Source organism: Polistes fuscatus, unplaced genomic scaffold (genome assembly GCF_010416935.1).
Source record: "Polistes fuscatus isolate 324 unplaced genomic scaffold, CU_Pfus_HIC Scaffold13, whole genome shotgun sequence".
Taxonomy (NCBI): Eukaryota; Metazoa; Arthropoda; class Insecta; order Hymenoptera; family Vespidae; genus Polistes; species Polistes fuscatus.
This window is the reverse complement of record NW_025113031.1, coordinates 2844839-2858656: the sequence shown is the minus strand read 5'-3', so window position 1 is coordinate 2858656 and position 13818 is coordinate 2844839. Positions and strand designations below refer to the sequence as shown.

Below are 13818 nucleotides of genomic sequence, written 5' to 3'. Positions count from 1 at the left end.
GAGACAATTGATTTTAAGGAAATGTGCTATTTATAGCTCTGTTATAATTATTCACAAATATCGATTGAAAAAATATTTGTTTGTAATTTGATTGGAGGTAAAGAGTACAAGTTGTTATTTGTATAAAAAAGTACATAATAACAATGGCTGCAATTGTTTTTGAATTATCATTACAAATATAAGTGGTCAAATTTTTTTGAACAGTAGTTTATGTACATAAGTATATATATAGATATATATTTCATTTTTTTCTTCGTGATTGCTTATAAATAATTATTTATTAAAAAATCTGTTCTAATTTATTTGTTTAAATAATGTGAAAATGTTAAAAATCATTATATATATATATATATATACATGTATATATTTATTTATTCTCGTGTATTTTTATATACATATATACGTCGGATTTTCTCATTATTGTTTAAAAATAATTATTTATTCGACTCTTTTTCTATACGTATTTTATTTTTTTAACTTTCGTTTTAATAAAGTTGCAAATCATCATTTATATATTTATTTGTTTTGTTATTATTAAATGAAAATCCATCGATCTTAATAAATATGTTATAAATATAATAGATCTTGTTTAAAAAGAGCAGAAAATGATATTTAAAATAATTCAATATCCGTTAGGTTCTTATTTGAAATAATATTTAAACAATTTATCGAGTCTCGCTATATATTTCTTGTTATCGAACGAATAAAAATAGCATATTATTAGATATCGTATATTATTATAATTTTGTCGGCTTGATAGTAAAGATATATTTACGTATAATACGTAAGTATGTATATTTAAATATTATTTTTCTAAACGTTTATAGAAATACAAAGAATGTATAATATTTTTTATTGTAGTTTAATTATCTAACGAAGTTTCTGGTTTTTTTAATATCTTTCACTATTAAACCGACATCATTTTCTCAAATGTAATTTAAACCGATTTGAAAATTTTACTTCATAAAAGAATTACAGGATTACAAGAAAAAGAGAGAGGTATTGACGAGAAGCGTAGAATCATAGAATTTAATAAGAAACCTCCTTTTTTTTTTAATTCTTAACGTTTAAAAGCTTTGTTTAAACGTGTATAATAAAATCGATAAGAATAGCAAATATTTCGTTAAATATTTTTCTCGGAAGGATACTTTTAGTATTCACTGAATCTCAAAGATATTCTGTAATAAATGAATGTCTTTAATAATGATACACTATATAAAACTGTAATATTTAATATATTTAATATAGTTACATTAAACTTTTTCGTAAAACACAAACGGACGTGTATTTCTTTATCATAAATTTCAAATTTAGCGGGGATATTGTGGTGTCTAAGTTTCGCAAAAGACCCGATTAGTGGCGCTCGTGTCTACTCCTTAAAAAAATGGCTGCGCCTATGATGCATCTTTTTAACATTAAGGTTAGAAAAATGGTACAAATGAAAATATTTATAAAAACTTTATACGTCAGTAATCATATATCCATAGTAACTAGATATATTCAAACAAGAAAAGAAAATCTTTTGTTTACTTGAGTTAAAATATAATTTTATAAATTTGGATGTAAACATTATCATTCTCAGTGTGTTTGAAACTCATTCTAATAATTTATCTTATTTATCCATCAACACATATTGCATTCATAAAATTGAAGAAAATATTCTATATCAATGGGCAAAAGGTACGGATTTAAAACATACTTATTAAGGAAATAAATATTTTTTACATATAATATTTCCTTTCAGATCACTCATTTTTTTTGTCGATGAGAGTAATACCATCAAAGCGAAGAAGAAAAGTAATAGAACTATGGAAAGTCTAATGTTAACGTCACCTGCTATAAACTTGTTTGTTAAGAAAACTAGAGAGAAGTAATGGAACAATATAGTAGTATCTTATTCTGATCTAGGCATAGTAATTACTTAATTTTATGATTTATTGAATATGGATAATCATAAATTATTATCTGAAAAATATAAAAGTAATTATGGCACAACGACAACTTTCTTACCCAATGTGGATCTTTTATTATTATGCAGTACAATGCCTATTAATAACACGGAGGAAGGCAAAAAGAAGAATTGTTACTATATTCCATTGCTATAGCTACATTTTGCCTATTATTTTAAAATTAGTTGAATTTAAATAAGAGTATAATACACCGTGGCAAAAGAAAATGCTTTTTGTATTAACTAAAATAAAAATGTTGTTGTTAGAATGATTCATTAAAAATAAATAACTTTAATATTCTTACTTCAGAGAATACTTGGTGAGACGCTATAAAAAAACCTCCAATTGAGAGCGCACATTCCATTCTGCCTCTTACAATCATAAATAACAGCATTTTTTGAGATTTTATGGAAAGCATATAGAACGGAACTTGACATCTGTACAGAAATTTTTGATTTGTATACAAAATACATAATAGTGAATCGCTTAATAATTAGACTATCTTTTATATAAATTTTATAAATATTTGTTAACTCTTTCGCTCCTGTACACTTCTACTAAAATACCTTACATAAATTGTAAACTTTTTTAAATGTGCTGTTTAAAGATGATATTTAGTAGTTCTGTGTATGTTATAAATTTTGAATAAAGCTTTAAATGACCTACGTTTATATAGCATTTGTTTCTTATTAACATGAAAAAAACTCAGATACCCTGTATATAAGTCTTTCGAAGCAAAAGGGTTAATATATGTGTTTTTTTTTTAAAGTTACTTTAACAATTCAATAATAACCGGTGCAGAAAAATAGTCTAGAATATTTAACAAATCTTACAATTCATCGTAAGCAATATTGCTATGATTAATAATCTTTTGACCCATAAAAAAATTAATATATGCTATAAATATAGAAGTAACAACATAGGCACAACACTCGATTATTTCCCCTGTTTTCTGCGACACCGAAGTTAATTGAAATATCTAAAAGAAAATTAATTATAAATATAGATATATTATATAAAAGAAATTTTGTATTTTTTTGTGGAACGTACAATTGATAAATATGTTTTGCAACAAGGTACAATAACACTCTATTGTATAAAAGAAGATTACTTTCTTTTCTACAGTCTTTTCAGTTACATGATTTCTTTTTTAAATTACAAATATATTCAAGTATAAAGAAAATTGTTTTTTTACCATGTTTCCTACTTACGGAAAACCGATAACTTACATTAACAAAATCCAATATTATAAGGATCATCACAAAGAAAGAGCATAATAAGTAATTTATTTTTGTGAAATAACTTATGAGATCAACAAATCTTAAACAATGAAAAATTATTCATTATCGTATATAACAAAAAAAAAGTTAAAAGGTATATCTTTAATTACTGATTCTGTAAACAATTATATTTTACTTACTCCGTGACTCTTTTATAACGCTTGATTATGTCAACTATCCAATCGAATTCTTTCCAAGAATTTATATTATTCTCATCTTGTTCATTATTACATATCTTGTTATTTAAAAATGGTTGTCGCAATTTAAGTCTAGGTAAAATATGGTAAAAAAATCTCGTTTACTTTTGTAATATTTTAAATATAAACAAGCGTTATTTTAAAATTAAACATCATACCCGATAGCAGTAAATTGGCAACATGCGTTTTGTATTAATGTCAAATATAATGAATTCCACACATTTGTAATATTAATAGATATATAGATTCCTATTATTTGATAAAGAAGCAAACTATAATATAGTGGTCCTGGGTTTGAAACATTATTAACTGGGAGGGGTAATATTACGAGAGCATTATCTATGGTCCCAAAATGATAGATAAATACACTTAAAATAGATGGAAATATATTTGCTATGAGACAGAGATTGGTAACACCTAAAATAATCGATACAATGATATTCATCGAAATATCGTACTTATATCCGATTATAAATCTGATTAATACTATACATTTTTGTAATGTTTACCCGTAAAAAAATACGTATACATTTTGGTTTGTCTCGTATACTTTTCAAAAATGTTCAATTCATCCTCGTCGGATATCGATGCGTAGGTACATTTAAAATAAGAATACATTAATTTTATCTAAAAATAAAATGTTTACGTTTTTTAAATTGTCTTTTTCTTCTTTTTTTAATGTGATATTATTATTACAAAAAATAATACGAACGGTTATGAATCTATAATAAGTTGTACAGTAGGTACACAGGAAACACATAGCAGCTATTATATTCTGCAGAATTTTGATAGCCGAGTGCAGACTGGTATCAATTAACATATAAAATTGATAAAACTGAAGTAAAAAAAAGAGAAGTTAATATAATTTAATTTATAAGTAAATTAATCCATTCAGCAGTATTTTCGTATACGCTTAAACGGTTAGATTTTTTTCGAATTAAAATTATTTTCGCGCTACAAATTATAACAAAAAAAAACAAAGAACTTTTTTTCTATTAGTTCTTATTAATATTTTCAAATAAATTCAAATGTAAACTCTTAAATATAATATCACAATAACAACAATGGATTCAGATCTAATCGGAATCCTTCATGTACGCGTACCTGTTGCACAATTATAGGTAATAAGTAAATCGTTACAATACAAATTTGTAACAACTGATCATTCGAACTTTGATACGGACGTAAACCCATCAGTAACTGAACTAGTCGATTTGAAAAAAGAAAATGTTGTTCGAAATAGATTAAACCTTTTACCGACATTGTGAACGCTTTTTTTATAATTGTCATGAAATAAAATCTCACTCTTCCATTCCACCCGGTTTAGAATCTTTTATTATAGTCGATGGTAGCGCGAGTTATCAAAAATTAATATGAAAATAGGAACAGTTATAATAAAAAATCGATAAAAGCTAATATTTAATATTATCTTCTATATTTTACATTTGATTTATCGATCGGTTTTTAATATTATTTAATTGTATGTAGTAGGTATGAAAACAGGTGATAATTCCCAACAATTAAATAAGAAGTTAAGGGTGGTATACTTTGTATACTATGATAAATTTCCAATAGCATGCGCAGAAGGATCGCTAGTCTTCTCAGTTACTTGTTGGATTATAGAACGAACACTACATTTCATAAAAAGCTGAATTTAAACGACAAAGTCTTATTTATTAATAATATCGTTCATCCTATGTTGCACATATATATTTGTAAGAGAAATTGTTTGTTCTCCTATAAAGTAAGTATCACAGTTACGTTTTCTAATTTCTTAAAGCGAACACAATAGCTGTAAAAAATAAAATCGGTCAGAATATTTTAGCGACACTAAAATTAATTACGTTTATTACGTCTTGTTATGCTACATTGATTATTATGTCAATTAAGTATTAAAAAAACCCACACGTGAAATGAACCAAATTTGAGTATACGATATTTTTTCGTAATTTTTAATATTAATCATAATACTACTACACATTTCAAGCAACTATATTCGTAAATAGATACATCATTTTTCTCTGTAAGAAATCGAATTATACATTTTTTTCCTTACGATAATAAATAAATTTCATATATTGTTGTATATCGTTATTACTACAATTACAGCATATTATAATATACCATGGCAAATGAAAACGCTCTTTGGACTAACTGAAATAATAAATCTGTTGTTAATAATACGTTCGTAGATATATTAGAATTAAAAGAAATATTTGACAAGAGAGTCTTAAAAAAAAAAAGAAAAAAAAATATCTGAAATAACGTTATTTATAATAATTGTTACACACTTCGGAAAATATTTCATGCGATGCCACGAATATACCACCGATTGAAATTTCACACGGTCTCATGCTTCTTGCTATAACGAATAACAATAACTTTTGAGTTTTTATGGAAAGAACATAAAATGGAACTTGACATCTGTAAATAAAAAAAATAAAAAATAAAAATTAGACTTATTTTAATAAGAAAAAAAAATTATAATGTTTTAATTCATCATATATTTGGAGATCTTTTAAATAAATCTAATTAAATATGTGTTATTAAAGTTCCTATTTTTTTTTTTTTTATATATTCGTAAGATCTCACAATTCTTCGACAGTTGCACTGTTATGATCAATAAGCATTTGTCCGAAGTAAAAATTAGCGTATATAGTCAATATAGATCCAACAATGATAATGAAACATTCAAACATTCCGTTTGTATTTTTCAATATTACCGATAATTGCAATATCTAAAAACAAATATTTTATTTAACAGGAAGGCATTAATAAAAAAAACAAAAGAAAAAAACAAATGTCTTAAAACGTGACATCAATATACAACGAGCAATACGTTAAAATAAAAAAAATATAAAAGAAATAAATATACTTTCACGAATTAAATATCTTACATGAACTTACATAAATTAGATCAAAGAATATGAGTATCATCGCAAATGAAATTTCAACCAAATAAACAATCTTGGACAAATTGTTTGTCAAATCTACAAACCTTACAAAGAGAGAACAAAATTTAATTATAATTAAAAAATATATATTATATTATAGAAAGTACTATAAATCGTTTGTTATTAACTTTGTGATTCTTTTATAACGTTTTATTATATCGACAATCCACTCCCATTCTTCTTGATGTGTTTTACTGTACCAAACTTCTTTCTCACATTTCTGTTCATTAAATGGTTGGCGTATTTTAAAACTGCAATGAATATGATTAGAAAAAAGAATTATTCATGATAATATACACGACGTAGAAAAATAAATCTTTATTAATACGCGTATTAATTAAACACGTACATTATAATGCTAAATTGAATGCATGCGTGCTGTATTACTACCAAATACGTTGAATAACATACGCTACATATTGTTAACAATACAAAGATTGCTATTACTTGATAAATAAGCAAACTGTAATACAGTGGGCCTCCATTAAAAATGTTATTAACAGGAAGAGGCAAAGTTAATTTTACGTTGTCTAAAAATCCCAAAATATGTAGAAGAACACTTAAAATACTTGGCATTGTTAAGGAAATAGCATAAAGGTAACAAAAACCTAAAAAAAAACGTGAATATAACTTATTCGCATAATAATTGTTCCGAGATACGTATTTACTTACCAACGATAATAATTGTGAATAATTTATTTTGTTTCGTGTATCTGTTTAAAATGAATAATTCTTTTTTGCTCGATAATTGTTCATAATCACGTTTAATGTAATTGTCTAATTTTTGTACCTAAAAATGAAATATGTAATCCTTTCTCGTTGTTAAATATACTTTATATATATATGAATAAAATATTAATTTATTATAATCGAAATAACACGAACTGTGGTGAAACGAAAGTAAACGGCGCTGTATGTACAAATAATACATAGTGCACTTATCATCTTTTGCAGCAAATTGAAGTTCGATGTCAATTTAATGTTACCATTAAAAAGTTGATAAAACTGAAAATTTTCAATTGTATGATGTACAAAGTATACATAGTTGGAAATAATTAAAATATATGCAATAGAATCGAACATTTAAATAGAAATATCTAAATATTTCTTTTATTTATGATTTTATACCAAAATTCTCACAGAACAAATTTGCACTATTCTTTGTTAAAAAAAAAAAGAAAAAGAAAAAAAAAGGAAAAGTTAAATTCAATATTTAATATTTTAAATATTTCCAAATAATAATTAGCCTAATTTGATTAATAATCGTAGATTCGTTGAGAAAAATGTTTACCTGATGCACAATCATTGGTAATACATAAGCAGATACAGTACACCATCGAAATAATTGATCATACGAGCTTTGATTAGGTTTTAAACCCATTATAAATTGTACTAATCGATTGGAATAAAGAAAATGTTGCTTGTAGTAACTCGAACCTTTCAAAGACATAATGATGAATCTTATGTTTTCTGCTTCGGAGTTAATAACACGCTTCACGTTTCTTCTTCTTCTTTTTCTTCTTCTTCTTCTTCTCCATTACGTATTACGCATTTTAATAACATTTTATTATAGTTAATAGACCTATTTGTAAAACAGTTATATGAAAATAGTATCATAACAATAAAATATAATTCTTGGGCTTTCCCTATGCTATTATAGTATTGACGAACACTCAATACAGAAAAAAAGTTTATTTTCTATGTATAAACAGGTGGTTGTTTCCAACCATAAAACGAGGGTTGTTATATATCTCCTCTTTTTTTTTTCACTATGCAAGAACTTGCGCAGAAGTGTCTGCTGACAGAGATTCTTGTCAGTTGATATTCAGCCAGTGTACAGTACACAGGTGCTTGGAAAATAATAACGAGTGTTAGAAAACAAAATTAATTGGTATAATAGTATAGGGTGCAATTGTTTTAAATCGATAATATGCATACCGAACACATTTCTTCGAAGAATACAGTGAATAAATATTGGTTCGCTATAGGAAAGTTCATGCTTATAAATATTTTTAATATACACAGTGTTTCGTAATATGTGCAGCGACCTTTTTCAGGAGTTAACAAAAAAAAAAAATTAAATCGAAAAAATTCTTACAAACATGAATTTAAAATGATGGTATTTGTATGAAAATACAAAGTGAACTTTTTTTTTTCCATTTCTCCATCTGCAATTATTGAAATGTTATTATTGTTATTATTATTATTATTATTATTATTATTATTATAAGAAAAGAAATGAACGAAATTTTGATACACTATATATGTTGCAAGCACTATATATTTTCACAATTATTACTACGTATTTAATACAATGAGTATTTTATTGAGTTTTTTTATTTTTCTTTTTCAAAATATGTTCTAAAAAAGATAATATTTTTATTACTCCAAAGATGGTTCACATACTATAATACACCGTGGCAAAAGAAAACGCTTTTTGTATTATCTGAAATAATATTTATATTCGTTGTTAAACGTACAAAATATAAATGAAAATGGATTAGTCGAATAATTAATTGCTTACTGCAGCAAAAACTTTGTGCGATGCTACAAATATATTACCAATTGAAATCTCGCACGGTTGTACGCTTCTTGTTAATAAAAATAATAGCAATTTTTGAGTTTTTATGGATAGAGTATAAAACGGAATATTGCATCTGAAAAATAGAATATTTTTCTCTTTTTTGTCTTTTTACTAAAATAATTAATATCTTACTTGTTTTTTTCTTTTTTATAAAACATAAGAAACAAATCACATTGAGTATTGCATAATTATATATCCAGTGGGTCATTTAAAACAGGACACCCAATTGCTATTGTTAGAAAAAAATATTTATGATACTTATTTTGTTTAAGGCTTACGTAATCCTGTATTACTAACAGTTTTTTCTTTTTGTAGGTAGACGAGTTTAACTGTTTTTTTTCTTTTTTTTAAATAAAATTATGTGTTTTTTATATATTAGGCTTAGGATACGTAGATTGATTGATATACGTTCTTCATTTGTGAACGTATACTTTTGAACACATACACCCTTAGGAGTGAATAATTGGCATAACAAATACTTACAATTCTATGAAAGCTGCATTGCTATGATTAGTAAGCAATTGTCCAATGTAAAAAGAAATATATAGAGTAAATATAAATCCTACAGTGAAAATGATGCCTTCTAATATTTCTCTTACATTAAGTAATACGGTAAATAATTGGAAAACCTTAAAGAAAATTAAGTAACAACGAAATATATTTATAAAAATCCAATATAAGTTTATAATTATATTAGATCGGGGAAAAACAGTTTCTTCGTATTTATCCAATAAATTACTTTAGGTTCGAATAATTTTGATAATATTAATCAGATCCGAAAATAATTGCGTGTCTTTTAAAGCTGATATAAAATAGATTTGTTTCACTTTTGCATTACAATACGAAGAAAATTTTCCTCTGACCTAATATTATACATTATATATATATATATTTTAAATTACAATGTTACAATACTTACATATAGAAAATTAAGTATAACGAGTAGCATCGAAACGCAAACGGCTATTAAATAAGTCATCTTGGAAAATTTATTTATTAAATTGATGAGCCTTAATATAAAAAGAAAAAGATTGATTATCGAGTATATTGTAAATGATCATTCTAATACATCACTTTCATACACACTAACTAAATATATGTGAACCATATTCATGCATTAGAATATCTGATATTACTATTAATAATAAGCATCGAAAAAATGAATTTTATTAACAAAAACAAATTATTTTACACTAACTCTATGACTCTATTATAACAATTGATTATGTCAATTAACCATTCTCGTTCTTGTTGAGGTGTTATACAATACCAATCATTTTGTACGTGCATTTGATTATTTTCAAACGGTCGACGTACTTTTTCCCTGCAATTAACGTGTAAAATAATGACATTTAATTGATCATAAAGAATATTGTTAGAATATGAAATATTTTTGATTTACATATTAACCCTATATGTACTCGTCATATTTTTGTTGTAAAACACTTTTATGTAAGACACTTACATAAAAATACTGAATTGACCACAAATGTGTTGTATAATTGCCCAATATCCTGAATAGATAATAATGGCAATTGATATCATCATAAAAAATATTATTATTTGATAAATAAGCAAATTGTAATATAGGAATCCTGCATGTGAGATATTATTAACGGGTAAAGGTAATGTTAAATCAATATCTTCTGATGTTCCAAAAATATGTTGGAAAACGTTGAAAATACTTGACGATATTATAAAAATAAAATAAAAGTAAAAGACAACTGTAAAAATAAAACGAAATATACACTTATTTGCAATTATCACGATTACAGCTTTTCATTACAGCTTACCCATTAGAAAGCTCGTATATAATTTACTTTGATTTGTATATTTTTCCATGATATTTAATTCTTTTTCGTTCATCAACAGTTCGTAATCAAACTTAATGTGAGTTATTATCAATTTAATCTAGAAATAAAATACTTTGATATAAAATATCTGTTAGAATAAAAAAAAAACACACACACACTAATGAATTTGTACGAACCATTAAGAATTTCAAATAAATTGTATAATGACAATAGAGAATGTACAAAAAAAGTATCATTGGCTTGAGTACTTTCATAAGCGATTGTAGCTTCATCTCTAACATGAAGATCTGATAAAACTAAAATCGTTGGAGGATTATTTTAAAAAATTTGACGTATTAATTGATTTTCTTTAAAAATAACAATAAAAAATAAGACAGTCGATTCAATCGTATTATTTTTACTGAAAATTATACACAAATATTTGTCGATATTTGTTATTTAATTAAAAGTGTGACAAAGCTTTTAAATTAGTTGATAAACAAATTGAATGAATGAAACAATCTTGCGTATTATATTTAAGTATAAGACGAATACATGTACCTGATGCACTATCAGTGGGAATACGAAAACAGAAATCCCACAAAATAAGGCCAACATACCCGAGGAACTTTGATGTTCCATAAAAAAAAGAACTAATCGATTTGAAAAAAAAAAGTGTTGTTCGTAATAACTAATACCTTTTGTAAACATCGCGATAAGGAATAATCTTGTGTTAACAACTGCAAAGAAATGACTAACAAACTCTAGTCTATTTTTTTTCTTTTTTTCATTATACATTCTAATTTGCCCTTAATTACAATAATTGTCTAATGTTTTCTAAAATATTCATACGAACAAAACGTGTCATCATAATACGAGTGCACGCGTAGAAAGAACGTAATGTTCAAATGTTGCTTCCTTCCTTTTTTTCTTTTTCTTTTTTTATAATTATGGCATCGAACAATCTCGAGTATATGGGGTAAAGTTTTCACATTAGTATGAAAACATCTGGTGTCGTTCCCGAGAATGTAAAAGAAGGGTGACATATCTATGATTTTTTTTCATTTGAAAGACATAAGCAGAAGGGTTGGTCAATTGCAACCCCTTTTTCAGTCGATATCCGTCCGTTGTAAAAGATACTCGTTTAAAGAATTAACGCGTATTTAAGTTAAAGTGTATTTATTTTAGTAAGATTTATATTATTTCCGATCTTACTCATATTTTAAAAATCTATCGTTATTATTTTTCAAATATTAATATTTTGTTTCTTCTTCTCATTTCTATTTCTTCACGTTGTTGTTATATTTCTCACTCTAACGAATGTTTTCAAATAAGAACGACCTTCATCTATTTATTAGTTTAAAATCGTTTAATAAAGTTAAACCATCTAATGCGTTATCTTTCCCTTACTTTTCGCAGAAACGTAACCGTCGTAACCGTTCAATAATCAAACAAAAGGGCTTAATAATAATTATTAACGTTTTTTTTATCAAGCATTCGTTCGGTTTATTCGTGATTATTTAAACAATAAAACCTGAAAATATTTTATATGAAAGAAAAAGAACTTTGAAAAGTTTAGTGATAACGTTTTGCGCTTAATAAAACTGTTAAATTCATCGTTTTTAAAACTGTCAAGTTTGCTGGCAATAAAATGACGGAGGAATTTCATCTTAGGAATTGTATGCTTTATGAATATATACGCGGAACGAATGTTTCGGATGCTACAAAGAACATTCAAAGGGCGCTTGGTGCAAATGCTATTGATTATTACCGATGTGAAAGATGGTTTAACAAATTTCGTAAAGGACACCGTTCATTAAAAGATGATAGTGATGATGAGGAAAATGTTAAAATGTCTCTTAAAGTTAAAAATATTTCAACAATCCAGACTGAGGAGGCTATTGCATTTTTTCGCACTATGCAAAATTATAATGATATAATTGGAAACTATTATTATCATTTTCAGAGATATAAAGTAACCAATTATCTCTTAGAGATCACTAAAAACAAACAACTTCACCGACAAATTGTGGTATTAGATGAAATTTGTGTGTCTTATTTGACTCTGCATCACGCAAGCCGAAATGAAAATAAATCTGAAACACTAAATTGGAAAATTTACACAAAACTGCACAATGCGAAGATATCTTTCTGGTGGAATTTCAGAGGCTTCCTTCACTTGGAACTATTACCAAAAAATAAAATTTTAACCGATGAATTTTATTGCAAACAATTAGATAAACTTCATGAAATTTTACTGTTAAAAGAACCCGAACCGGTTCTTAATAAATGTGCAATACTTCAGCATGACATTGATCAGCTATATGAAACAAAAGTACTTACAAAAATAATCGAATTGGGATATAAAATTCTTCCTCAACCTTACAAGTCTCCTGACTTTAACTGTTCTCACCATATTATTCTTCCTTCTTTAAAGAAACAATTCGAAAGAAAAATATTTCTCAATGAAGAATTATTAATACAAGCTATGACAAAATTTTTGGGTTATCAAAGTGAAAGTTTTTATTTTCAAGGAATTGCTCATCAAATACAAATATGGAAGAATGTATATATTAATTTTGCAAAGCATAATACTCAATAATTTTTATTTCATTTCTCCAAAAAGTATATATATATATGTATCAATGATTTCTATTCATATCATTGCACCATTTCTATTTATTTATTTATCTTTTGTATTATACATAAAAATTCTCTTAAATTTTGTCCTTTTATTTGAATTAAAATTATGATTTTTTTTTTGTCTATAATTTAACATAATTTTACTATTCACGAAACATTTCTTCATTATGGAAATAGTGTTTTTTTATTTGTATTATATTTCCGAAAAAAATATTAAATACATTATTATATATTTTAAAAATTATCATCAGTTAACCTTGTGATAATTATGGTACAAAGTATTAAAGATTACAGTACTATAAATTCTACTAATTATAATTATTTTTTTTTTTTATAAAATTTTTAATATTATTTTTCGTAGATAAGTGCGAGATTAATGTTGACTGGTTACGTAAATAGAATAGCACTTTTAAACTAA

At 25.4% G+C, this 13818-nt stretch overlaps 1 protein-coding gene and 1 long non-coding RNA gene across 2 annotated transcripts; both read left to right on the top strand.

Annotated features, from left to right (window-relative positions):
• The first annotated feature begins 866 nt into the window (after positions 1-866).
• LOC122513729 lies at positions 867-2620 on the top strand. Its single transcript, XR_006302835.1, has 2 exons — positions 867-1680; positions 1745-2620. It is a non-coding gene; the product is annotated as an uncharacterized LOC122513729 (long non-coding RNA).
• A 9788-nt stretch (positions 2621-12408) lies between these two features.
• Positions 12409-13818, top strand: LOC122513931. The gene is made up of 2 exons (XM_043630466.1): positions 12409-13092; positions 13762-13818. Exons 1-2 carry the CDS (start codon positions 12409-12411, stop codon positions 13816-13818), a joined length of 741 nt encoding a protein of 246 aa, XP_043486401.1.

What these genes read in the sequence shown, in the direction of transcription:
- LOC122513931 (XM_043630466.1), top strand. Translation starts at nt 12,409, where the DNA reads ATGACGGAGGAATTTCATCTTAGGAATTGTATGCTTTATGAATATATA. An exon ending in ATCAGCTATATGAAACAAAA is followed by an intron (nt 13,093 to 13,761) that starts GTACTTACAAAA and finishes TATTTTTCGTAG; the next exon opens with ATAAGTGCGAGATTAATGTT.